The 27,455-nt window shown below is 46.1% G+C and overlaps 1 protein-coding gene across 1 annotated transcript; it reads left to right on the forward strand.

The window, feature by feature from the left end:
• The first annotated feature begins 611 nt into the window (after positions 1-611).
• On the forward strand, positions 612-26,254 carry EHHADH (enoyl-CoA hydratase and 3-hydroxyacyl CoA dehydrogenase). The gene is made up of 7 exons (XM_063166688.1): positions 612-714; positions 7,013-7,116; positions 7,844-8,016; positions 9,601-9,712; positions 9,934-10,038; positions 16,074-16,415; positions 23,776-26,254. The coding sequence occupies exons 1-7, from the start codon at positions 644-646 to the stop codon at positions 25,044-25,046; spliced, it is 2,178 nt and encodes a 725-aa protein (XP_063022758.1). The 5' UTR covers positions 612-643; the 3' UTR covers positions 25,047-26,254.
• The last annotated feature ends 1,201 nt before the right edge of the window (positions 26,255-27,455 follow it).

Here is a 27,455-nt window from a genome sequence, read left to right on the forward strand (position 1 = left end):
GTTCTCTTATTTAGCGGTCTATCTTCTACTGATTAATGATTCTCTCATTTCTTATTTTAATTAGCTCAGTATTTATCTGCTTTTGGGTTGGTGGTTTCTTGGGTCAGTGGTCTGTGACTCATTGGTCATGACCTGCCCCTGCCAGAATTACCTTTCACCCAGCTGGGGCTGATTTCAGTACAAAGTGCTGGGTTGGCTTTTTCAGTTTTTCCCTTATTTTTGGGGTCCTGCCAAATGTCCTTGTGGCCTCTAAGTTCTGCATTCTGTGTGCCCACTCTCAGTGGCACATCACACACATCCTTCTTCCCGAGCATTGTCAGTGTTCCCCCTAGGACTGAGGTCACTGAAACATGCAGAGCCCTAGATCTTAGCAAGGCAATTCTATCTTTAAAGGAATTTGTCTTTCCAACACCTGGACATCACTTAAAGCTTGTGAATCGCTGTTTCACGAGTGAAATCTCCTTTCTTGTTATAAGGATCAGAGATTAATGAACATCCTTTCTCAGGGAAAATGTCCATGTTCCGCGTTTTGCCGCCCCAGCAGAGGCGGCTCTGCGCAGGCCGGGGCCGGGCGCTGAGGGCGGGGCGCGGCGGGGGCTGGCCCTGGGACACGGGGACACGGGGACACGGCGGAGCGCTCGGCATGGCGCAGTACGCGAGGGGCTCGGCCGTGGCCGTCATCCGGCTCCGCAACCCGCCGGTGAACGCGCTCAGGTACCGCCGGCAGCCCGCGGGGAGCGCGGGGCTGGGGCCCGCTTGTGAGCGGGTGGGGGATTCTCCGAGTCCTTCCTTTCCACCGAGCTCCCTCTCCCCGAGCCCGGGCGAGGCTCCCTCCAGCCCCGGAGGGAGCGGCCCCTGAGAGCCTCAGCAGGGACTTCTGCACCGCTCAGAGCTCCCGGCGGCTCCTTCGGAGGTAGCTTGGATCTCGCTTTGCAAACAACATGCTGAACTTTGCCATAACTTCTGCTCTTTCTTGTAATTTCTAGTTGAGGGGTTTCACAGGAGAGGTGCCAGGCTCAGCAGACCATACATTCTGCCATCTCCCCTGGAGGGTGTTTAAAAACTTTGCCTATTTCTCATCACCTTCCAGTCTTTAAACATCAAGACACAGCGCAGCAGCGTTAGCTCAGCCTGGAGTGCTTTCAGCGCTGCTTGGTACAAGTCAATGCTCAGATTTCCTGGTCTGACTGCCTGCCCCACGCTGCTCAGTGCTTGCCTGGCGAATCACTGCACTATCCAAGTGTGCACAGGGGGGAGGGCAAAGGGCTCTGTGGGTGTCAGGCATGGCTCAGCAAGCAGAGCTGGCACCAGCATTAAACTCAGCCAGGGCTATGAGAAAAAAGTTCATTTGGCCTTTAAAATGATTAAGGAATTGATTTCTAAATACTGATCTTGGTCAAAAAGGGCCCTGTGCAATCTCAAACACGAGACAGTGGAAAACAAAGTCAAGCACCAATCTGTAGGAGCCTCTGAAATTTTAGTTTTTCATGTGTCTTGAAAAGGACTTACATGCTTTTGGCTTTACATTAGTTGTGGGGTTTAGTTCCTTTAGTTCTGAGGAGCACATAAACCCTTTCTAAGCAGCTGTAGTTGTTCAGTAACAGTGACCACAGTGTCTATTCAGCCTGTATTCACAAGCCAAAAATAACCCCACTGCAGTTGTGCTTGATTTACAAATGAGAAAGTTTGATAAAAAGAAGCTCATAGAGACGAGTAAGAGCATGAAAAGGAGATAAAACCTGATGTTCTGTAGAAAAGCTACATTGTAGCTGGCACTGCTCATTCTTCTGTTGCAACTTGTTTTGAAGTGCAATAAGAACATTTTCGCGTGCTCAGGTAATTGGCAGGAGAAACTTGGAGTGACTTGATGAGTTTAGATGAACCCAACATGTAAGATGCCCAGAACTGTAAGGTGTAAGATATCCTTTGGACCTCCTGGGCCCAAGACCAGTCTAAGAAAACTTCCAGGCTGCGCTCACTATAAACTTTCAATCCTTACCATGAAATATACAAAATACAGGCCTAAAGAATCATAGAATCTCTGAGGTTGAAAAGACCTTTAAAATCAGTGAGTCCAACCTTCAGCAGTAACCAGACATGCTTAAGGAACCTTAACTCCCTTCTTTTGAGAAGTCCTGGAGAAAACCTAAAGTCCCCTCTGCCTTTGAGCAGCAGCAGCACAACAGCTTCCTCAGGGCAGATCTCTGACTTTGCTGCCCTTTGCTCCTGGCCCTGCAGTGCCTCACAGCAAGGTGCAGCTCTGATACACCAAGGGTGACAGATTGTGTGCTTGTGTCCTGTCCCTCGGCCCTGCAGGGAAAAAAGAAGATCCTGGCAGACTTCAGATCCATTAAGCTACAGCCACATGTCTGTGGTCTTTGGTGGCATGCCAGGGCAGTACCTGTTTTAAAAGAGATCCATAATTCTCACACCCTTGCTGTCAGGTAGGTGTTAGCTGAGATGTGATGCAGCTAGCAAAGGTAGAGCACACTCTGATCCCTGCTCCTGCTGCACATTTCTGCACTGGACCACAGGGAGCAGGTTTGTTAGTGCTGCTGGAAATGTTTGACTGCACAGGTCATAGGAGGCAGTGAAAGTTACAGACAGGAGCAATCCTGTAAATTTCATTTCACAGCAGGCACAAACGCTTTTTGAGGCTGGTGAGGTTTTGCTGCTGTGCTCCAGCCTCCCCTGCCTCTCCCCATTACCATTTCCCCCCTCCTGGGCCATCACACCGGCCATTAGCACTTCAGAAGCCACTGGTGGGCAGGAATTTGCTTTCTCCTGGCTGACATCATCCTCTGCTGGTACCTTGGGGCAGTGCTTTCCTGAGAAATGTGCGCTGACTTGAGAGTCTGGCAGCAAATCCATTCCCACACAGACTCCCCTTTAAGCTAATCACTCTACCAGCAGAGGTGGCATCTGCCAAATTTGATTTGTTTGGAGGGTTTTTTCCTGGTTTGCAGAAGTTTAGTGTTCAGAGACCTGCAAGACCATGACATTGAGAGAAGGGATTTAGATATGCAAAGAACTGGGAGTTTGGGGGAGCAGAAAGACAAGACTGGCAAAAGGAAGGACTGACTACCCCTCCTCAGCAGAGGCAGGCTGCTGGCACTGGGAATTAGGAGGACTTGAAGGAGTATTTCAACATTTGAGCTGACAAGGACAGAAAAGCTCCAGGGAGGATAGGGGAGGCCATGCAATAGGGCAGCTTATGTGTGGGATTCTATGAAGTGTGACAGCATAACAGGTTTGATTGGGAAAGGCTCTCCCTGGCTGCCAGGATTGTCCTTCTGACCCTGATCACCTTAAAAATCAGAAAATGTAAAGCAGATGAGAGAAGCTGCAGCTTCAGACAGGTAGCAATGAGGGGAGAATGTGATTACCCATGCATCAGCACCTCATCAGGATGAGATACAGAGAGAAAATTCTGGGATTAATTAGCATCTGCTCCCTAAAACAACTACTCTAAAATTCCACCTAAAAGATGCCATTCTCACTCTGGCCTTAATTTATGTGCAGAAAGAACATAAAACTTGAACAGAACTGTTCAAGCTGTATTAGTAACTTGTCACACAACAGTGTGTGACAGTAGCTAACACACAGCTGGATCTGACACTGAAGGAAGGGAGAGCAGAGCAGGTAACTCCAACACACAAGAACTCAATTTCAAGTAGGGGATTATGTAATACTCAGGAGTTAGTTCAAAGAAAAACACTGCAGGAAGCTATCCAAAGGAAAAGGAGCTTGTGACAATGGGAGAGCCTGAATTTTGTTGTTCAGGTTTGGGATTTGCAGGTTTTTAAAGAATATTAGAAGCTGAGAAAAATACAAAGGAAAAGGACCAGACCTGCATGTTTCCCATAAACAACATTTTCCACTGTTGGATTTGAGTCTCACTTCTTTAAATGTGACTAAGTAAATGTTCAGGATTCCCTTACATTATTTTTTTTTTAAATGAAAGAAATTCACATTCACAAACTCCAGGTAAAATGTGAAATAATTAAAGTAAAAAGTAAAACCCTGTTACAAATCCAGCACCTCAGTCACTGCAATGAGTTCCATAAATTAAAAACAACCTGGTATGGTAATCTCCAAGAACATTCTCTTGCTCTGGTGTGCACCTACTCTTAAACAGCACCTGTTTTGAGTTCCTGAGACACTGAATCCCCTTGGCAGAATCACTTTTCTGCAGTCAAAATTGTGGAACTGACTGCATGGATGGGATGCAGCCTTGGAAAGCATGGAGGGAATTTGTGCATTGTTACTGCTAAATGAATGACAGTGTCACAGTAATGAAATACTTATGAAAATTAGAGTAACTTTTTGTTTCTTTAATGCTCTAGCAGTTTGAAACTGGGATTCTCCTGAGTACTTTTATAATTCTACTGTCATATATTTTACTATGATGCTTTAATTGAAAATTACATCTTTTACTGCCAGTTATAACATGTGAGTGATAAAGCAGTGCAGTCTGTCTGTTGGACTGTGACACATCCAAGGCAAACTTATCACTCCATCTTAGAAAAACAAGGAACTGCAAAAAGTCTGATTTCTTTCCTTTTCATTCCACAAAAATTCCAATTGGGAAGAAGTTATATGGAAATAGAAGAGATCTTTTTGCAAGTACCAATTTAAATTTTTCAGTGCCATGAACAGTCCTGTTGGGTTAATTAAGGTGAGACAAGGATCAAATTGTGATTTTGTGGCAGCCTTGATGACTAGTTTTTATTTTATTTTGGTAGTGATATGTTGTTGTAAGTGCTGAGGGCTTGGAACTGATTTCCTCCACAGAACCCTGAACCTTCCCATTTGCTGCAGACAACCCTTCTGGCTGGGCCTTTTACATCTGCCTGGAACAGACACAGAAATACTGATTGCTTCTTGTCTGCTCCTGATGGAGCTGTGCCATTTGTCTCTACAATAGTTGCAAATTAGTAACTTCACATTTGTTTGGATCATGGAAGATATTTTTTCTCCTTCTTTGCCCCATGGTTTGTAGAGTGTAATGACATTTCCCAATGGCTTTCCCTGCAACCTCCCAGCCCCTGGGTGATTTTGGTATGGCTGTGGCCTGGCTCTTCACTGATGCACAAACAGAACTCAAAGAGCAGCAAGCATTGGGGGCAGCCTGTGGGGGCTCCTCAAATAGCAGCAACCACAGATATGCCAAGGGGAGGGAGATAAAACACTATTTTTTAACATATTAAAACACATTTAGTGTATAAAATTTGGAAATGTTTTCATATTCTGCTATGTGGACCTACATGCAGTGGAGAGACCTTTACTGACTCACCTCACAGTTTTACTTTGCCATGGCCAAATTATTCTCATTTTAAGTTTCAGCCTTCAGAACCATTACTAACATCACCCTTCAGAGCTGTCTTTGATGTCTACATTGGGTAATTGGTACACAACTGGCTGTTCTCTCTCCAAAAATAACACTTCTCCCAGTCTCTGGCTGTCAGGTCTCAGAGCTCCCACTGACCCTTCTGTGTAGCACAGCCTTCTACAGGCAGCAGATGGTCCTGGAGACCCTCCTAGACAGCCCTCCTCAGCCAAGGGCCCTGATTGTCAGACTTTGCCAATGGTTTGTCTTGAATTTTTTTTTGATTTTGAAGGAGGAATATGCAGAGCTTGGCTGGGATTCCTTCACACAGCTGGGAGCTCCTTGGGCCTTCAGGTTTCCCTTTGCAGACTATGGATTCCCACATGAATTCTGCAAGCATTGCTCTGTAAAAATGTCAGTGATGTGGTTTCCATCTATTTCACTACAAGTTTCCATTTTAGATGAAATGCCCTCTAACACATAGAGCAACATGCACGAGCTTACTGTGCCTCAGGCCTTTTGATTAGCTGTGTGTAATTAACACTGCTGCCCTCCATTGGGCATCAGCAGAGCTCTGCTCCCTTTTCCTCAGCACCAAGCCCACATGTGGAGCTGGGCCCAGGCTTTGGAGAAGGTCTAGGAAGAAAAGCTGATTTTCTTCCTAGAACGAAAGAAAAAGTGTGGATGATATTTCTTGGATATTCCTCCAGCCTCCAGCTGCTTGTGGCTCAGATTTTCTGTATCAGAGGCATCTCTACACAGAATAGTCTCTCACAAATTATATCAGTATGTGTGTATAGCAGTACATTTTAGTATCTAAATTATATATATACATTAAATTTGTATTGATATTTCTATTACTAAAGTCCTAATGCTTCTATTTTTACCCACTATCACTATTGTTACCACCTTCTAAAACAGAATAGGTTCTCCAAGTCCATCTATACAAACATGAATTAACTTTAAAGAAGCAAATGCAAAGTGGACATTCAGTTGGGTCAGACTTTTTAAATACCTGATTTGAAAAAAAACCCACTATTTATGCTTCTACAGATCCATTTTGAAATTCTTCATTAATTCTTTGCTGGGCATATTTACTGCAGAGCTACCTGTTCAGATGAGTCAAGACATGTTCTGTGTAGTGTTTCATGGCCAAATTCCCTTTGACAGGATCCCACACCAGTTTAAGTCCAGACCTATGTGCAGTTCTTCACAAGATGAAAGAGTTATTAACATCAGCAGAGCCTGAGTCAGGTGTTTGAAAAATAACTTTTTTATCCCTACAGCTCCTTTCAAAAAGTTCTTAGACTGTCAGTGGTTTAGCATTAATTACTTCTAAATTATGCTAAACTGTTTTCTTGAAAATCTGAATGTTTAATTCATAAAGACATCTTCAAAAGAACATTTTCCTGTGCTGCTTGTTGTGGAAACAGCAGTGTCACAACCTGAAGATGAGTTCTCCAGGCAGTGACTGACAGGTGAGCAGTCAGCCTGTTGGGTTTGGGTGCTTGTCCTTGGAGTAGGAGGGAGAATAAGGGCAGGATTCACCTGGAGAGGCAGCAGGCAGGCGTGGGGGCTGCCTGTTGGACATGGGGCTCATTTCCACTGGGCTGCTCAGTGAACACAGACCCCTTGGAAGGGGATGGATTTGATGGCTCCTCACTGAATCTCTTTTTATTTCAGTCGGGCAGTTCTCCAGGCTTTAGAGGATGGGCTGAAGAAAGCAGATGCAGATCCCTCAGTGAAAGCTGTTATGATTTGTGGTGAAAATGGGAAATTCAGTGCAGGTAAGACATCAAACACAAGCTGAGCAAAAGATGAAACACTCTCCACCCATCATATCTGGAGAGTCTCTGCCTCATCACACTGCTGACAGAAGTCCTGATTTGGCTCGAAATGGCCACAAGAGAGGGTGCTTTGCCTGTTTTGCTGTACTACAATTGACATGGGGCACATAACAAGCCGGATCTTGAAATAGGCCAGAAGTAAACTGGCCTGTTCATTCTGAAATGAGGGACAGCTGCTCAACTCCATAACATCCTGGTGTTTCCTCAGTCTCCATAGCTTTGTTTATGTAAAATCTCTGGACCATTTACTGGTCTAGTGTATGGAATGTACCTAGAGCGGGGCAGTGGTGAATGACAGATCTCCAGCAGAAGAAGCCTGAAAAGCTAGGGAATTTCTGAGGAGTTCTGTATTGCTTGTTCATAGTAACTTGCACTAAACTATTCCAGGCTCAATATCACACCAAGAATGTTTGCAAATTTCTGCAGTGACAACATGATCCTTACAGTTACTCTGTATTTTTGTACTCAGCCTTCCTCGGAGCTCTGTGAAAGATCCAGGGTTCCTTGAAGGTGGTCCCAAAAGGGGGTGATTCCTGTTAACCCCTCCCCTGCCAGCAGCATGCTCTGCAAGGGCTTGTGCATCTGTGAGCAGCCGGCACAGAGGGAAGGATTCTTCCAGTCACCGCCTCGCCTACTAATTCCTGCTAATCTTTTGGTGCTCCCGCAGGAGCTGACATCCGAGGGTTCTCCGCTCCGAAGAGACTTGGAGGTGCCCTGGGCCCCATCGTGTCTCTCATCGAAAGCAGCGAGAAGCCGGTGGTGGCGGCCATCGAGGGCGTCGCTTTGGGCGGAGGCCTGGAGGTGGCGCTGGGCTGTCACTACCGCATTGCACACGCGAAGGTAACACAGCCCGCGCAGGGAAATGTTCTTTTGGGGACCGCAGGGGCTGCTGGAGGCAGCGGGAGCCAGGCGCAGATGGCACGAGCAGAGGGACAGGTGCCTTTCCTGGGACCCTCTGCCCGGCAGAGAATGGCTTCACAGCTGTAGGATACAAGTCTGTGTGCTCAGACATTCTTCACCTACACCACCACCCTTGACACCTCTCCTAAGCCTTACTAACTAATTTCAAGTCATTTCTAAATACAAAGTAACTAGTAGGATAAGATGGCTGAGTAGAACTCCAGTAACCAAATGTTAATTTGCCCTAGGTCTCATTATCTGGATTCTGATGCAGACAGCTGTATCTCACTGACTCATGCAGCGTGACTTTCTCTTATTTATTTTTTTTCCCCAGCCTTGTGAATTTTGCACTTCTTTCTGCTCATGGCCTACTTTCTATAGGCAGTTGAAACTCAGCTAGCATGGAGCATTTAGGGTTACATTCCTCATGAGCTCTGGGTCCCCAAGGAGCACTTTGACCAAGAGACAGCTTGAAGAGTCCTCAGGAATGATCTGGGTTTTTTCCTTCAATCCCCTCCTTCAAGGCTCAGGAACACTGAACCACCCTGAGCAGTGCCTGTCTCCTTGTACAAACTCCTCACTGACAGGGCCATCCCCTCACTTCTGCTGTGAGTCACTTTCTCTGTGGCAGTGTGGGTTGCTGTAACAGCATAAAGAGATACTGCACATCATCCTCTGTGCCACCTAAGGTGAGGACCATGGAATCACAGAATCACTAAGGTTGGAAAAGACCTCCAAGATCACTAAATCCAACCTTTGACCAATTACCACCATGCCCACTAAACCACATCATGAAATGCCATGACTACTGTAACTATAAGTAGTGGTCTTAAAGTAACTCAAAATATCTCAAAAGCTCAATAGAAAATGTGCAGACTATTTTTTAAAAACAACAAAATCTAGATAAATTTTTTAAGAGAAGACCTCCACACACTTCCTGCTCCCCCTGGCTTATCTGCCATGAATCTACCAGATATCAAATCTGGTAGAGACATTTGAAGGAAGATTAGGGAAGAGTTCAGTGGTGTTCAAAGCCAGGTTAGGTGGGGCTCTGAGCAATCTGGTGTAGAAGATGTCCCTCCATGGCAGGTAGTGAAACAAGATGGTTTTAAGTTTCCTTCCAACTCTTTGCTAAACTTGCAAGAATTAGAGTAGGGAGATGAAAGTTAAGCCAGCCTGCCCTCCTCCAGTTGGTAACAACTACTTGCAAGCATTATTGACAGATGTGTCAATCTAGGGAATGCTGTTGGCCCTACAGTTCCCCCAGTGCTGTACTAGCACACAAATCCTCTGAAAGGTCATGTTTTCATTGTGCATTTGTACAGGAATGCTTCAAATGCTCAAGTGGGTTTTTTCTTAAATATTTTCTGTAGCAAAAAGCAAGGATGAGGTTTCTATGTAGAAATTCTGAGGCTTCCTAGAGGAGCAATGTGACTCACATCTGCTTGTTTTTCCTCTATTTTGCTCAGTTTGCAATTACCACTCTTTCTGATCAGATTTTTGTTTAATTTTGCTGCGTTTTAGGCTCGGATGGGTTTGCCAGAGGTCACCTTAGGGTTACTTCCAGGTGCTGAAGGCACTCAGCGACTCCCCAGACTGATTGGAGTACCAGCTGCTCTGGATATGATCACTACAGGTAAGTGCTGTGTGTATAGACATTAACATGGCATTGAGTCATACCAGCTTGGTGTAAAAACCAGGAATCTTTTACCTGTGTAGCTTCTTGGGTTGTAATTTTACTTGCTTCCACCCGTGAGGGGCTAATTACCAGCTGCACAAGTCATTTGATCAGATGGAAAAGAACAAAATTGCCCATCAGGCTCCACTGCAGTCACCTTATTTCTCTTTTTATGGCAGGAAAACACATTCCAGCAACTGAAGCACTGAAGCTGGGCTTGGTTGATGAAATTGTGGAAGAAAACACCATTGAGGCAGCAATCCGTTTGGCAAACAAAGTGATTGGTGAGGAACAAATTGTAGCAGTACCAGGAAATAATTGGTGATGTTTCAGGGCTGAAAAGAGGCAGAAAAAAGCCCACCAGTTTGTTCTAATTTATATGCTCCATTCTTGAGTTTTGGCATCCATATAAGAGAGAATTAATTGCAGAATTTGTTTCCTGTTGTCTGAAGTGAAAAAAAATCAGATGCTGGAAAGCTACAGAAATTCAACTGAGATTGAGAGAACAGATCTATACCAAGTCCTCCTGCTTTTTAATTGTCTATCCAAACTCAGATGCTCCTCTGGGATGCTGCACTCCCCAGGTTTTGGGGGGTAAGTGCTCTATCCATCTACAGTTCTGGATCCCAGCTGGCATTGCATGCATTCTGGTTGCACCATCCATAATGGCTGAGCAAAAATAACTTTCTCCCTGTAGTGGAGGGGCTGGCACATCCTGTGCTCAATTTAATGATCCATGGTCTGTATGTGACTCTGTCCCTAATCCTTTGGGTGCCATGTAAAAAAATGGCCTGTGCAAATGGGAGGGATGGGGAGAGATTTTTTTCCCCCATCTCAGAAGTAACAGAATCAAATTTGCTGGAGTTAACTTGCAAAGAGGAACATTCCTCATGCAGCATGAGGAGCATTGCCTTTAGAGAAAACAGGGCATTTTCCACTGCTGACCTTGTACCTTTGGAACCTGACCACTGCATTTCATCTGGGGCTCTGTCACAATGAGCTGAATGCAGGAAAGCAAAAAACCCTTCCTGCTTTGACCACATGGCCTTACAGGCAATGCTGTCCAAGCTGGGATGTTGGTTTTGCTCCTCCAGTTCTCTTCACTACAAACAAGGCCCCTTCTCTGAGCTAGAAGCTGAGGCAGCCTAAGCTTTGTCCTAGATGTTAGGAGATTTTAAGGTAATTCAATATTTTAAGGTAATTCAAAGAATTGACTGTTCTTAAATATCAGTGTCTTGTATACTTTGCCACACCTTGAGACGTACCAGACAGGCACCAAGGTATCCTTTGGCTGGGTTTTCTGTAGCACATGCCCATCCTTCTCACTGTATTCATCCCACAGTATGTTAGAGCTTCATTTTCTAGTGCAGAATCAATGACATGAGCACTCCTCTTTACTCTTTCCTTTATGTCATCAGACTAAATATAATTCTTTAGCAAGAGATGGCTGATGTACTTCACTGCTGCTTCTAAGAAAAACAAAGGTACTTTGGTTCGCTGAGTTTGTCTGTTTTCAATGAGAATTCTGTTTCTCCATCTGTTGGGAGAGCAGTGAAATATTACCACTCTTCTAGGCAAATTAACCCAACAAACAGTGCTCCCTGTGATGTACCCTCTGGGCTCTGAATGATGCTTTGCACAAGATCTATGCCAGTACTGATGACAGCAGCAGCAGTGTGTCATGAAATGAGTAATGGGTACTTTGCTGGAACTGGCAAACCTGAAAACATTCTGGATTCCAACAAATGCTATGTGCAATCAGGTGAAGTTTAGATATTTGCATGCTTGTTTCTTCCATGACAGACATCGTGCAGTGGCTGAGAGCTGTGAAAGCCAGCTTGGCCTTACAGGACACCCTCAGGAAGGAAGCATTGACCACACTATTTCTCAGGGTAACTTGCTCTCTGGAGCTTATATCCACTACCAACACCAGCAAAATCCTGTTCTTTACCTTCATCTTCTTTGGAAATTGTCAAGCTTCATCTTCTTTGGAGGATGTAGCTACCAGCATGGGTTTGGTTTTTTTCTTGAGCTGTATAAGCATACAAGGATCCTGGCTGAAGGTCCAGCAGGTAGCCTGTTCCAATCTTACTCATTATTAGATATTCACTCTGTTTATTGCTGGTTTGAGTTATCCCAGCAGAAATGAGTAATGTCATTGACGGTGTTGCACATCACACTATATATCAACTCCCACAGAACCTTAAAAATGCTTTCAGACTCTTTCCAACAGCTTTACTGGCATTTAAAGTACATGTTTTAACAGTGAAAACACTGGTGAGCCAGCTAATCTATTTCTTTCCTGCTTGAAAAATTTCTCATTACACCCTGCAGAAGACCATGACAAGTTTTGATGCACCATTTACCCTCAGGTTATCTAATAATTTGAAAGATTGGTGTACCCAGGGCCTGTATGCTTCTTTTTGAGTCATTCCTTGCTTTGGCCTTTGCCTAAAGTTAATAAATTTCCTGTCCTACAAAGGCATGGCAGAACTTTCATTTTTCTCCATCAAGCACAAACAGGGCTGCAGAAGAGATGAAGGAAGTCTTGTATAGCTGGTCTGGAGTTTGTTCACACAGAGTTCTGTTTTCAGTGAATGCTTCTCAGATAATCTTAATAAAACCAAAGAGAACGTACCCCAAAAATGCCATTACAAAATTCCACTGGCTTTGTGTGGCAGGCAGCATTTTGTTTCTGAGGAGATTTTTTTCAAACATGAAGCTCCAACTGCTGACTTCTTACAGAGCAGTCTGGCTGAATAACTGGTTTTGTCACCACTGGAATTTCTATTCCTGGGAAGGCTGTACTGCAAGATAACTCTCAAAGAATCAATTCAGAAATAATTTTCTTCTAAAGCTTTTTCAGCACCAGAGCTGCAGTATCTCATGGCAAGAGATCAGTCTCAAATGACTGCCTTACTGTATCAGGGGTCCTTGATTATTGTTGTGATACACAGCTGACAGAGCTACTTTTATGGCACTTTGGGAGAGCATTCTCATCCATACATTTTTATGGGTTGCTCCTAATGAAGAACACCTTCAAAAGATGCTCTGAAACACTAAGTGGGTGTAGGAATACACAGAGGCAATTACTGATTCCAAGTCAGATTTTTCATTGAAAACCAGAATATATGTATTGCAGATAGGAAGCAAGAATAATTCCCTGACCTCTCAGGCAAACTGGCTTCTGCAGGCTAAAGAAAATATCTTCAAACTGGCTTCTGCAGGCTAAAGAAAAAAATCTTTAGAAAGGAATAGACAGGAGCTAAATCCTTGGGGACAAGGAGAATGTCCTTTCATTAGATGTGCTTGACAATCACTGCAGTGATCCAAAGCTGCATTTCAGGCTTTTCCCAGCTGATGGCATCACAAAATTGACAAATGGCTGGAACTGCTGGTGACATGCAGTAGTTTGTATCTCATCCTGCCCACTTCTTGTTGGCCTGCTCTGGTCTTCCTCAGCTGGAGGAGAAATTGGCTCCTGGCCTCCACACAGCAGACTTTGAAACTCTCCACATACACCCCTTGTTCTTCTGACCCCATCTGCTGACTGACCTCAGAGCAGAGCAGTACCAATGCCTTGCACCAAAGAGGCAAGGAAAACCAGAGCAATTTGGAGTAGCTCAAGCTCCCCAGGTATTAATCTGTGGGGAAAGGTGATGAGTTTCTGCCTGTAAGCTACTGGGAGTCGCTGCAGAGGAAGCAGTTGCTCCTTCTGAGGCTCATCAAAGCTAGGGGTGGAACAGATGCTGCTGTGGGTAATTGAAATGGAGACTGGAGGGAAGCTTTCCTTTAGAGCTGCAAGGCCTTTCCATGAGCCACCTCTGGCAAGATGCACAATATCAAAACATTTTAATCTCTCCCCAGGGCTCAAGGTTCTGGCTGACATCTTCCTTAGACAGAGCCTAGCTAAGTGTGGACACCAGAGTTTGTGAAAGGTCTGACATGGCCTGGAATTCTCTGGCAGCCTGAGGGGCAGGGGCAGGGCTCAGCTTTATTCCTCAAAAATTCACAAGCAGTTCTCTGCATGAGGAAAACATTAGGCTGGCCCTGTCTCTTGCATGTGCCATCTCATAGTGTCCCAAGGGTTTACAACTCTAGGATGATATTTCTTTCTTTAAATAACATGGTATTTGATGCTGCCTGCATATGTGGTGCATTGGCTGACAGAAATTTTATAGATTTGATCTGCCCTTTGTGCCCCCTGGACTACAAACCTGGTAAATAAAGCAGGAGTCTGTGTTAACTCCTGTGTGTGGATGATGCTTTTGCTGCAGCACTGTTCATCATCTTCCTGCTGCTTTGCTTTTAGAAATCAAGCTGCAGGTGTCCCACACTGATCTCTTATTCCCAGACTTGGATTCTGGTAATTCTTCCCTCATCATAAACATGTCCCACATTTTTATTAGCATTGCAGAAGCTAAGATACTGCACAGAGGTGCTGTAGAAAACCTATTCAATTTGCAGCTAAAATAAGCATTTTACTACAGGACCCTGAGGTTTTTTTGTTTTTTGTTTTTTTTTTTTTTTAGTCTGAGAACTGTCTCCTGTCCCCCATCACTATTTGTGCTTACAGTATTATTTGCTGTCTGAAGACCAAGCTTAAAGGCTTCCAGTGGTATTCCTTTTTTACCAGCCCTTTCCATTGGATGTCATATGAAGTTCCTTGATCTGCCCAATCTTCCAGCCATCAGATCAGCTCTCTGGGACAAGCCTGAGCTTTCCTATTGTGATGGAATATAACCCACTATTTAAGTCCTAAATAAAGAACTGCAGATAAAGAACATTTCTGGGTTAAAAACTTAGGGGAAAAAATTATTCCAAAATAAAGGAACATTATCCTGTTCCTTTATTTTGGAATAAATATAATCCTGCAATACTGGCTGATACAAATTATATCCACTGTCAATGTTGAAAACATTTTTATGAACTCTGATTACAAGGGAAGCTACTTACACAGTGAGTGTTCATCTTTTTGTGCTCACTAAGAGGCTTAATTAAAAACTTGAGCTCTGAAGACCTTTATTACAAGAAATCAGTGTATTAACTCATCCTGGAAACTTGTATTTCAGTTTCTCCTAAGCATTGCTCAGTCTTGGAGGAAGAGCTAGAGTCAGGACATGTATCTCAGGCAGCCATGCCTGCAGTACTGCCATTATTCCTGCTCTTCAGTATCCCTGTAGGGTTTCCTGAGTATTCTGCTGGTGCATTGGCACTTCCCTCGCTCAGACAACAGAAGAGAAAGAGGAGCTATATGCAAAATGCTGCCTTGGAAGGAAGTGTGCTCCCATGGTAGAGCTCATCTAAGAGGCCAGAGCAATGAGACACTGTCCCCAGAGAGCTTCAGCATAAGGCTCTCAGGCCACCACCTGACTTTGGTGGCAGTCCTGGCTGCTTCTGGGAACAGCACTAGCAATCCTTGCAGTGCCATGCTGCAGTTAATGATCTGCCTGTGGCTGGGATGGCAGCAAGGTCTTTGTGACAGTGCTGCAGTATCAAGGGGATACCTCCCAAATTGCTGAACTTGTTCCTCCCTGGTCTTTACTGAGCAAGCTGCCTTTAGAGCAGAGGAACACCTGAGTATAGCCAGCTCTGTACTTACAAAGATGACAGAAAATTTTGGCATCTGAACCATAACTATATTCTCCCAATTAAAATCCTGTCTAGGTATCACCATAGCAACCTCTGTCTGTAATAAACTTCACATATTTGTGTGGCTGCTTGATTCATCACTTGCTGACACAAACATGAACTCTCCCATTTGCTGCCAAACTCATGCTGAGTGAGATCTCCTTTTGGTTAGTCCCAAAGTGACTTGAGGGGCTCCTTCAGTCAGGGAAGAAGTCAGGGTGTGTTTTCCACTCTCCTGTCAATGTCTGGGTCAGGCCTCTGGCTAATGTCAACTGGGTCCTGAATACTGAACAATACTGGAGGAAAGCTTCATTACTGAAGCCTAAAGAAAGATCCATATGAAAGTGGCAGCTAGGACTGTAGAGGGACAGAACTGGAAAGTCAGGGCACTCTGAAGCTGAGAAAAGCAAGGAGAGAATTACTTATTTGAAAACAAAGTCTTACTTTTTTTGAAGTCTGAGAAGGAACTTGAAAAATCGTAATTGTCAGAGCAAGCAGAAATAAGGAGAAATGTCAGAAGCTTTAGTTCTAGACCCAGCTCACTGTGCCATGCAAGCCCTAATGCAGGGATTGGAGAACAGGAGGCAGACTGCCATCCCAGCCTGTGGAAAAGGGTCTGGAAATCTGGAAATATTACATCTGAAAAGACGGGGCTGCTTTGTTCTGTAACTCCATTTCTCTCTCCCAGGTCAGCCCCTGGGACCCCGCAGGCTCAGCCTTAAGCCGGTCCCCAAACTGCCCAACATGGAAGCGTTTCTGGAGGAAGCCCTTGCGAAGGTGAAGCGGCAGGCGCGGGGGTGCCTGGCTCCGGAGCTGTGCTGCCAGGCCGTGCGAGCCGCCGCCCAGAGCCCCTTTGCCGCGGGCGTGCGGCGGGAGCGGGAGCTGTTCCAGGTGCTGCTGAGCTCGGGGCAGGCCCAGGCGCTGCAGTACGCCTTCTTCGCCGAGAGAGCCGTGCGCCGCTGGGCCACCCCCGGCGGGGCCTCCTGGAGCAGCGCTGCCCCGCAGCCCGTGCGCAGGGCCGCCGTCATAGGTAAGCACAGCCAACGGCGGGGACGGGCACCGGGCGCGGCCGGGAGCTCCGTGGGAGTCCCCAGCAGGCACTCACACCCATCACACACTCCACACCCATTAGTGAAGTTGTCACTGCTTTGGGAAGCTCCAAATTCAGATGGCAACTCACATGCCACTAGATTAGCGCCTGGAGTCTCCTCTTCCTTTGGAGGAACAGCTTTCTCTCACTTCAGAGACAGCTTTGTGTTGTCATCTTATGGCAGGGGTTCCATACTGTTATCACCTTATCTCAAAAGTTTCATACCTTCTTGGTGTTTCTCATGGGCAACTCCTCAGAGCTCTGACTCTTTCTTCTTCACAAAGCAGCCACTGACTCCAGTTCCCTTCTCACCCAGCCACCCCACTCTTTTATAGCATCTTCTTCTCATTGCTTACAGCTGTGGCCTGTTAAAGCCAGGCCTGTTCCTAATCTTTGATAATTGGCCCAGCTGCAACTCCTTAGGGGTAAGATTACTTTCTACACTATCTTTATTTTCTTATATTCTATCCCCCTACAGCTTTGTGTGTGGACCATAAGCAGTCTGCTCCCTTTTAAACACCAAGACCTGTTTTTGCTTCGTGCTAGAAGCAGGTCTGTAGGAAATTCTCCTCCTCCTGGACTAGTTCTGTACTGCAGGTGCATGTGCACAGAGTCACTCAGGATATATTAATACAAAAATGTTTTGACAGCTGTATTTTAAGAAGATTTCATCTCACTGGGACCCACTCCTGCCATTTTGTAGCCCAGCAAGATAATGCCTTCATTAATTTTTTATAAGAGCAATTTAAATAAAACCTTCAATGCACTGCTGAGATTAAAAAAAAATATCTTTCAGCTCTAGCTGTTGATAGTAGCACTCAAAAATGGTTAGACAAGTAATGGAGCACTTGGAAAACATCCATTCTGTTTCAAGGAAATCTCACCAGATCAACACTGCTTTTTTTCTGGGTGCTTCTCAGGGCTCTTGATCTGTCTGACAACTCATTTTAGGCCATAGAGAATTTTTTGGAAATTCTCTTCATTAGCTGCCATGCCATATTTTTAATAGAAATGGGTTTTAAACATCACAAACCCTGTGAGAAGGATCTGTGGCTGTTAAAACATTCAGGTAAAGAGGCATTAATTGTTACCAGATTTGTTCTATGACTTGAAGAGCACAGAAGTTTGGACGCACACTTTTGTCAGTCCCACACAGGTCAGTCCTGCAGTGTGTGCTTTGACAGGAGGGCCTGTGTTGGAGTTTGGGGGAATGACCAGGTGACCAGGAGGGACATTCTCTACTCTGTGCTGCTAAACCATGCCAGAACAACACACTTGCAAAGACCAAATCACAGTGACAGTTTAGCCAGAAGGGCTGTTAGAGCTGAGCTGCCTATTTTGGGGCTGTAACTGAGCTAGAGGGAATTCTGAGGACAAATGCAACCTCTATTTAAAAGTTTCTAGTAGAAACATCATCTGTACTTTATTTCCAAGCAGAATTGGCTGGGCTGCATGTCTCTTCCATTGGATTAAGTATTTGCCACTCATCTCTGGACAGATTTCTGAATTATGGTCTGAAATTGCCCCAACCTCACCTCCAGGTTTCAGTGTTTTTCACAGCTGCTTACAGACAATCAAGTTAACTCCTCCTTCTGCAGAAGAAATAAGCTAAGTGCTTTGATACTTCTGCTGCAAAGCACAATCTGTCACACTCTGGTCATTTGATTTACCCTGAACTTCCACAAATTTTTCAACACTTCATAAAATGTGCATAACCAAAGTGGGAGCAGCATTCCAGGAGTAATTACACCATAGCCAGGTACCAAAGTGTTTCTTCCTTGCTCCTGCTGAGCATGCCCAGGGTAACAGGCAACCTTGGTATGAGCCACATTAACACATCCAGTTAATTATCTACTGGCAGGGAGCAGCTGCACCCCAGGGATGGGGAGCCAATGACAAGAACAGGGAGCAGAACCACAGAATCCTTGAGACAGGAAGGCACCTCTGAATGTCATCTTGTCTAACATCTCCTCACATGGGGTCACCTAGAGCCACTTGCTCAGGACCATGTCCAGACAGCTCTTCAACATCTCCAAGGATGAAGACTCCACAACTTCCCTGGGCAACCTGTGCCAGTGCTCAGTCAGCCCCACACTAAAAAGAATTGTTTCCTTTTGCTCAGCTGGAACTCCCATGTTCAGCTTGTGCCCATGACCTCTGGTTTTATCACCAGGGGCCATTTGAGCCTGGCTCCATCTCCTTTACCAGGTACCTTTCTCTCTGTTTGCATACACATGGGTGAGATGCCCCAAGCCTTCTCTGTGCTGAAGTCACAGCTCCCTGAGCCCTTCCTCATGAGACATACTCCAGTCCCTTAATTGTCTTATTTCCCCTTCACTGAACTCACTCCAATCACTCTTGTACTGGAGAGCCCAGCACTCCAGCTACATTCTTACCAATGCCACCTCTCTCAAGCTTCCAGCAAGACCCCTCCTGGCATAGCTCCACATACCACTGATCTGCTCTGCCACAAGGCCATGTTGCTGCTCAGAGTCAGCCTGGTGTCCACCAGCACTCCCAGAGCTTTTTCTGGGGAGCTGCTTTCCAGCAGCCAGCCCCACTATGCACCGTTCCTCCCCACACACAGAACTTTACACTTCCCTGTTCCTGAAGATCCTGCCCACCCATTTCTCCCTCTGGATGGCAGCACAACCTACTGTTGCATCAAAATGTACAGTACCTGGGCAAGGCAGGCAGGGCAGGACCAGAGATGGTGCCAGGAGCTACTGGGAGTACAGGTGATCAAGCAAAGTTCCCAGGATGATGCAGGTCCGAGGTAAAGGTGGGATGTTAGTCTGGCAGGCTGAGGTTTGGATCAACAGTAACCACAACCACAATAAGCCACCAGAGCTCCTCCAAGAAAACTTAAGAAGGGGGCACAAGCCCAGGTCTGAGCTTAAATAGGGCTCAGAGGCAATGGGCAGTACAGGTGAGTGGAAGCTCCAGGTGTGGCTGCTCAGGGACATCAAATCCCATCAGTGCAGTCAGGGCCTTGACACTCACCCAGGCTCCAGCCCTTGCTGAATCACTGATCTCATTACACAGCCCCTGTGTCCCAAGAGTAGAGCCTGCTTTGCTTACACTCTTGTTCATGTCATACTTCATTTCATGTGATGTAACTTGTCTTGGAGGTTCTTGATCACCTCCTTTTAACCCTGAATTCCTCACCAAAGTGTCACTGCTTTCTAGCCCTTCTTTCTGCATCTTGTGTTTTTTTCCCTTCCTCTGGAATGTTTCCCTCCTATTTTTCCTTTTGATATAAGTGAAATTGTAAGTCCATTAGAGACAGGCAGAGAACATGCCAACACAATTGCATTTTTTCTTTCAGGTGACTGAAACAAAAAGTAATTCTCCAGCCAGTACAATGCTCTACAGTGTTTTGTAACTTCATGTTTTTGATCTGAAGTACATCCCTGCAGCACCAGAAATCCAAATCCTAGGGATGATTTTTGAGGGACTGACATCTTTTAAAATAGTGCTGCTCATCCGTGCCAGTATTGAGTCTACCCTAGGTGACCCTGGGTCTCTCTATTTTCACTGCAGAGAGGAGGTCAGTCAGAGAAAGGTGCTGCTTCAATTTAGGCTCCTTAGAAATCATGCAGACCTCACTTTCCCTCAGACAGTGCTGTGCTGTTTCACACACTAAAACCATGTTGCATTATGCTGCTGCTTCCATCTCTTATTGCTGCATGGTGAGAAGCAACTGAGGAGACCATGTTGACTTTTTCATGTTGACTTTCCTTTGCTTTTGTTGTTCTGAACTCTTGGCTCCCACCTCTTTTCACTTTCTCTGGTTCCTCACCACCCAGAAAGAAGGTTCCTTTCTCTCTGTCCCTTGCAGCTGCATCTCCCCTCAGCTCCCTGCTTTTCTGGAGTATCACATTATTTCTGCTTGAAACTGATACCCTGAAACAGAGAAAGCAGCAGCCCCTGTCTACAGCAGCCCATTACTGCCAATTGCTTATTGTTGTTTTTATCAGGAAAACTGGAACAGTCCTTGCATATTTTTAGCAGTCTGTAAAGAATTATTTCAATTGCCAGGCTATTTAATGTCCAAATATTCATTGTAGTTCAGAGTGTTTTCCACAGATAGGTATTTCTGTAGTGTGGGACTGTACATGATCTGCCTTGTACATATTTCAAGTGCTTTTGTTTTGAAATTTGTATTTTAAAGTCCTTCAATTAATTTTGTATGATTTTTCATATTCTAAATACCTCACGTGACAGATCAATAATTAACCATCATTATTCACTCAGCTTGCCCAGCAAATGGATTTGTTATACCCATATTTGGCCTGAAATTACATATGTACAAGTGTAGTTTTAATTATATGTCAAAGCTTCATTTCACAATAAAAGACCAGGAGCAGAATGGCTGGGGACTGTTCTTGCTCCTGAAGCAGATTTCAGTCTTTTTTGGAAAGATGTGCCTTGTGCATGAAACTAGTCCCCTGCATGGAAGAGGAGAATAAGGGTTTTTCCTGGTTTGGGGGAAGGGAGAGCACTATTGAGTAAGAAAATGCAGCACACAGCAGAAATTCTGGAGCAGTTCCTCACCATGTTTCAGTCTGTGTGATCTGAGCTGAGCATGAGACATCTCCCTACCTCTTTCTTCCACAGCCTTCTACACATGTAAGGCCTAATGATCCCCTGCCTTTTTTTTTCTGCTCTAACATATTCTTCCCCAAGTTCACTTGGCTTTCTGAATTGCAAAAGAGGAGTCCTCAGAAATGCCTCTTTTGCTGCTAGATAGCCAAAGCTCTCCTTAGTTTTATAGCCCAATTTTAGGAAATATTTCCAGGGGAATCATGCTGTGCAAGCTCTAATGTAACAAACCCCTTGGGGCTTTCATTACCATCTCTGCCAGCTTCATTAAACATCATTTCATACAGACCATTGCAGAGTTCTGTAGGAAGTTGAGAGACAGCTTTTCTAGGTCAGAAACAAGCTTGGCAAGCTCATATCTTATCTATAAGCCTGTTCCTGTGGCCTAGAAAGTGTAGTACTACAAGCATGTGTGCCTGTCTCTCTTGGGATGGCTAAAACCTACATGGAGTACTCATGATGGAAGCAGCCAGGGGAATCACCTGCCACCACTGCAGAGCTTCCCTGGGAAAGAAGCTTGGGGAACAGCTGCTCACAAAAGAGGTCTTGATTTAGGAAAAGGCAGTGTGGAAAATTAGGAAAAGTTCATATGGCAAGAGAACCACTAAGATTGCAGTCACAAGACTGAAGCTGGATCAGGAGTGCATAAGACCCAGGATGTGTGGAGAACTTGGAAATTCTAGAGAGAAACATTAGGCTTCCACAGTGGGAAAGAAGAGACTTCAAGAGGGAGCCATGTGGGACTGCAAACACTTCAGCTTGATGGCTAAAGAGAGCCTGACAGATGGGGCTGGGTTGGGGGGGGAGCTACCCTCCTGCTCTGCAGGAAGAAATCACTTTGTGTGGCTCACCAAAGCCAGGGAAAACCTGTCCCTAAATGTGCCTGCTCCTGCATCAAAGGCTCTGGAGAGTGAGCACAGTGGGAGGAACTACTCATGTCCAGGTTTTGTCAGCCAGCAAAGCATAGACACTGAATTACTAAGAGTTGATTCATATTATTCTAGATTTATTTTCAAATTAGTTTGCAGTAGAACTTGATTATGAAATAGCAAATCTAATTTCCTTGAAAGGAACTTCAGCATTTGCTTGGGAGTGTAATGATGGTTTGTAAGCAGGCTGCCAGCTAGTGATGCCAGTAAAAACCATCTTCTGGTGGCTAAGCAGGGAATGTTTGAAATGTCTTGTGTGCACACAAGCTGAAGGTGGGCAGAACTAAACCAAGGGTGTGTAACATGCAGGAAAAACACCCTACCTTGTCTGACCTTGGTTGCTGGAACTTGTTTAAATGATGACATCATTTCAGCTCTTTTTTACAAAGCTGATTTAGACAAAATTTTTAATCCCCTTGTTTCTGTTTATTTGTTTAGCTGACTTTCATTTGTAAACCTGAGATTAAAAAAATCATTTTTACAGAATTATAAAAAACCTTTACTTTGTCATGTTGCTGCTATATTTAGGATATTAGTAATCCTCCCATTCAGAGGCTTTGCACTATCAAAGCTGGTAAAATTGTGCTGACCTTCCCTCACTAATTTGTATTAATTTAGTTGGAAAAGCCTCCACCATGGGAGAGCAGGACCAGTGGTGTGGGTCATGTGTCACAGGAAAGTGCAGCTTCATTTAATGTCACAGAGGACAGAGCTGGTGCAAAGGACCAAGCCAGTGATCTCTACACTGGTATTCCTGGGGTATGAGCTGGGGGTAGCACATTTACACACCCTGGAGGAAAAAATTACAGTGTGAATTGATTCTCAGTTCCAGGAATTCTGGGCAAGAGTTTAACTGTGTGGTTGGACAAGGAAGACTGACTTTGAGAATCTCTAGCAGTTAGGAATGGCTTGTGTTGGAGGGCTTGAAGAGTTCCTGGTGGGCAGGAACCTATCTCTATACCTGACAGAATGTGAACAGCAGGCAAAAGGCTACTGATGTGGCAGCGTGATTTAAAAGGAGAGAGAAGACACTGAAATCTAGATTAAGAACACTGCATTGGTTCCATCCTGTTTGAGCAGGCACAGGAGGCCTTAGAGACAAAGTTTAGAGCAGATCAGCCTCCAAGTCTTTACAGAAATAGCAGCTGAATTTTTTTGCTTCAAAGATCATGCAGTGAAGCACAGAGGGAGAAAAGGAGGGAGACAAAGAGGAAGCTTGGAAGGACAAGGGAGAAACCAACTCTTTGAACTTTGCCAGTGTCAAAATCTCTAGGGGGGTGTGTCTGCTCAATGCCCATAACAGACCATCTCACAGGAACAGGGAGGCACTGATACCCTCAGGGTGAAAACTTGCTTTGAATCTGCCTGCAGAAGGTCATAAGAGGGTTGCAGATGTAACTCAGAGCTTCTTTCTTTGATCCCCATGTTCTCACACCTCAATGATCCTGCTTTCCATAGGTGTAAAACTTTGCAGAGATGAGACATGAATCACATGGTCTATGCACACTGGGTGAATCCCACTGGCATTTTGTAAGCTTGTGAGGTTACTAACTTGCCTTTGTGCTACCTCTTTTCAAACATTTAGGCTCACTGAAAGAGCAGATTCACCTTCCTTTTTCCCAGTCTTCAATATCTGTTTTCTATGTATGCACTACTTGTTTTCAAGAGGCTTCCACTTTTTATCCTGGAGATACAACGGAAATGCTACTTTCAGGAGATTAATTTGCTATTCATAATCTTTGATTCTATCTTGCTTTTATCCCTAGGGCTGGGAACAATGGGCCGAGGCATTGTGACTTCTCTGGTTAAGGCCAACATACCTTTGATAGCCCTGGAACAGGATCTGGAGAATCTCAACAAGGGAAGAAAAGCTGTCATGCTCCTTTTGGAACGTGAGGCTATGAAAATGGAGGGGGGTGCCCAGATCCTGGATTTTCATAACCCTGCACGTCTCCAGTTCACTGTGGACTTCGATCTGTTGCGTGATGTAGACCTAGTCATCGAGGCTGTGTTTGAGAACATGGCACTGAAGAAGGAAATATTCCACAAGCTGTCAAAGATCTGCAAGCCAGGAGCTTTGCTGTGTACGAACACATCAGCCCTGAACATCGACGAAATAGCTTCTGCCACAAACCGCCCACAGCAGGTCATTGGCACCCACTTCTTCTCTCCTGCCCACGTGATGAGGCTGCTGGAAATCATCTACGGCCGCCACACGTCCCCCACCGCCATCGCCACTGCTATGCAGCTGGCCACAGCCCTGAAGAAAGTGGGAGTGGTGGTAGGGAATTGTTTTGGGTTTGTTGGGAATCGCATGATGTTTCCGTACGTCCAACAAGCAGTTTTCCTTTTAGAGGAAGGGAGCAGACCAGATGCAGTAGATCAGGTTCTTGAAGATTTTGGGTTTAAGATAGGCCCCTTCCGCATGTCTGACCTGGCCGGGCTGGACGTGGGCTGGAGGTCTCGGAAGGACCAGGGCCTGACTGGGCCGTCCCTCCCCGCGGGCACGCCGGCCCGGCAGCGGCACGGGCAGCGCTACAGCCCCCTGCCGGACCTGCTGTGTGAGCACGGCCGCTTCGGCCAGAAAACCGGCAAGGGCTGGTACCTGTACGAGAAGGCCGGGGGCAGGACAGCCACGCCAGACCCATGGCTCCTCAACTTCCTGTCCCAGTACAGAGACACCCACGGCATCCAGAGCCGCTTCATAGACCAGGAGGAAATCCTGGAGCGGTGTCTGTTTTCCCTCATCAACGAGGGGTTTGCCATCCTGGCTGAGGGAATAGCATCGGGCCCAGAGCACCTGGATGTCATTTACATCAATGGCTATGGCTGGCCAAAGCACAGGGGTGGCCCCATGTTCTACGCCTCCACCGTGGGGCTGCCCCGTGTGCTGGCCAAACTGCAGAAATACTCTGAGGCCCACCCTGATGTGCCCGGCCTACGGCCCAGTGCCTTTCTGAAAAAACTGGCAGCTGTGGGGAACCCTCCCCTCAAAGAGTGGATGTCCTACCTCAGCCAGCAGAGCTCCAAGCTGTGATTCCCCTGATGGAGGCTGATCTCCTGAACCCAGTGCTTCAATTGCACTGCCTCCTCCAATAAACCCCAAAGTGCTACAGGCCCATAAGCAATGCCACGGGCCTTCCGAGACCTTTGCAGAAAATAATTTTGGCCAATAATTGATCTCAGTCCCCCACCTGCTGCAGGTCACCAGTGCCTTCATCCAGCCTTCTCTCTCAGCCCCAGCCTCACCCACTGCTGGGTAAAGGCCTGTCTCATTTTGCACTGCCTGCAGGTCATCAGAGCTGTACTCCTCTTCCTGTCTGTCTTTGGGGAAGGCAGGGAGCAGCATTTACAGCCCACAATGCAAATCATGATTGGAGCCAAGAAAATTAGGATCGCAGTCTAATCAAGACCTGCTGGATCTATCAAATCCTGTCTTCAACCTATTTCCCAGTTTGCTTCAGTTCAGTTTGTGCAGCCACCTCCCCTCAATCCCCCGGCTCTTCTGCAGCCAGCCAACTGGAACCTGCTCCCTTCCTGCTGCTGGGGGACAGATGGCACAAGGGTGCAGCAGCTTTCAGAGGTAAAGTCAAATGAAGTGGAGAGAGCAGGTCTGGGCAGAGAACAAGGGGCTGTCCCTTGCTGTCCCCTGGTACTGTCTCTTCTCCCTGCTGCAGTGGAGGCTCAAATAAATGCCAGGAAAGCCACAAATACATCAGCCTGACTAACCTGCCCTGTGGTGTTGGCACATGACTGGCTTTCTGCGTCCAGACTCCATCCTCTGTTGCCATTATCCCCACCTGTCTTTGTCCAAGCAGAAACATCTTCTGGCATCCCTTCAAATGTGTTGCCATCACTCCCTGCATCTTGCCCGACTACAGCAACCAGGTCTTGGGGCCCAGCAGGCTCTAACTGACCACCTTGAAACACGGCCTGGCACTGACCAGGTTTTCCCATGGTCAGAGGGTGCTCTGGGAAGGGCATGGCACAAGAGCTGTGCAGGCAGGGACACTGCTTGCAGGCAGGCAGGGAGGTGGCAGATCTCTAGCAAAGGGCAGAGCAGAGTGAGAGGGAGCCAAACTAGCTCCAGGCTTGATGTTTTTGGACAAAGTCTCCCATTTCACACACCTAGTGAATGTATCTTCCAGCCTGGCGTGGGGATTAGGTTGGTCTGTATTCCCTTCTCAGGCACACTGAATGTTTAACTTTTGATTTTAATTTAATAAAACTGCTTTGATTATCTAATGACAGATTATATAGTGTCACGTGAGAGAGTGGGAAAAAATGCCAATGTGCTTGGTTTTTGTTTTTTCCCCATCCCTTCTTTACAGGATGGAATTAGATAATTTTCCTGTTTCTGGAAGAGTTTGTGTTTGAAAAGGGTGCATGCCTCTTTTGTCTAAATACATTTTATTTTGCTCTTTGTCTACTCCTGTCCACCAGTGGGTAAGGGATTAAAAGTGAGGGCAGGAAACCCATCAGGAGTTACAAGCCAGCTCAAGTGCCTGGTTCCAGGGAGGGCTTTTCTCCAGGACTGGAGGAGGAGTCACTTTAGGCCCAGCAAATTGGGGCAGTTTGCCCCTAATGACTCGTGTGCCACAGCTGAGAGCAATCCAGCTCGGCTCAGAGGTGAAGCTTCCACACGAGCAGGCTCTGTGTGACACATTACACAACAGCCCTGGCTGTGCTGGCAGCTGCTCTGTCATCCCCAGACAGCTCTGGACACGATGCCCTGCCCAGGCTCACCTCCCTTCTCCTGTGCCTCGTGCCATGGTGCTCACCCGCACTGGGGATCAGCTGGGAAAGGGCAATTCCCTTCCAGCAGAGGCTGTGGAGCAGAGGACGTGCCCTTCCTCTGGAACTGCAGTGTTATCCCAGGATAACACCAGCTTCTATCCTGGGGCTGAAATGCTTCTCATCACCTGCAGCACCTGTGTACTGGTGCCTTTGAGGGGTCTGTTTCCCTCATCAGGAATTGTTGAGGACAGAGGTTGTTCACACCAGTAATGTCCCTCCTGACAGAAGTTCATTTGTAAATTCGCATCGACCAGAGCAGCCCAGCATCGATCGTTCTGTCTGCCTGACGTCGCCACGAGCAGCGGTGACACTGCTGCCGCCGCGAGGTCACGTTCCCAGCTCCGGAGGGCGGGGGCAGAGCTGGGAGCCCCGGCCTCTGGCCTGCTCCACACCCCCAAGGGCAACCGCAGCTCCCTGACCCTCCCCATCCACAGCCCTTGGTGCCTGCTGACAAGCAGCCCAAGCAGCAGCCACCAGCCTGTTCTGTGCTTCTTTGGTGAATTGTTAACAGCCTTGCACAGTCCCCATCAGCTCAAATGTGCAGTGATGCCAGAAATATACCCATGAGTGAAATGTTTCTTCATTTAACAGGAGAGAACGCAGCCCCGTGCAGAGGAGAACTTGATAACCACTTGGTACAGTATTAGTT

The sequence above is a fragment of the Melospiza melodia genome, chromosome 12 (assembly GCF_035770615.1).
Source record: "Melospiza melodia melodia isolate bMelMel2 chromosome 12, bMelMel2.pri, whole genome shotgun sequence".
Classification (NCBI taxonomy): Eukaryota; Metazoa; Chordata; class Aves; order Passeriformes; family Passerellidae; genus Melospiza; species Melospiza melodia.

What these genes read in the sequence shown, in the direction of transcription:
- EHHADH (XM_063166688.1), top strand. Translation starts at nt 644, where the DNA reads ATGGCGCAGTACGCGAGGGGCTCGGCCGTGGCCGTCATCCGGCTCCGC. An exon ending in CCGCCGGTGAACGCGCTCAG is followed by an intron (nt 715 to 7,012) that starts GTACCGCCGGCA and finishes TTTTTATTTCAG; the next exon opens with TCGGGCAGTTCTCCAGGCTT. An exon ending in TTTGGCAAACAAAGTGATTG is followed by an intron (nt 10,039 to 16,073) that starts GTGAGGAACAAA and finishes TCTCTCTCCCAG; the next exon opens with GTCAGCCCCTGGGACCCCGC.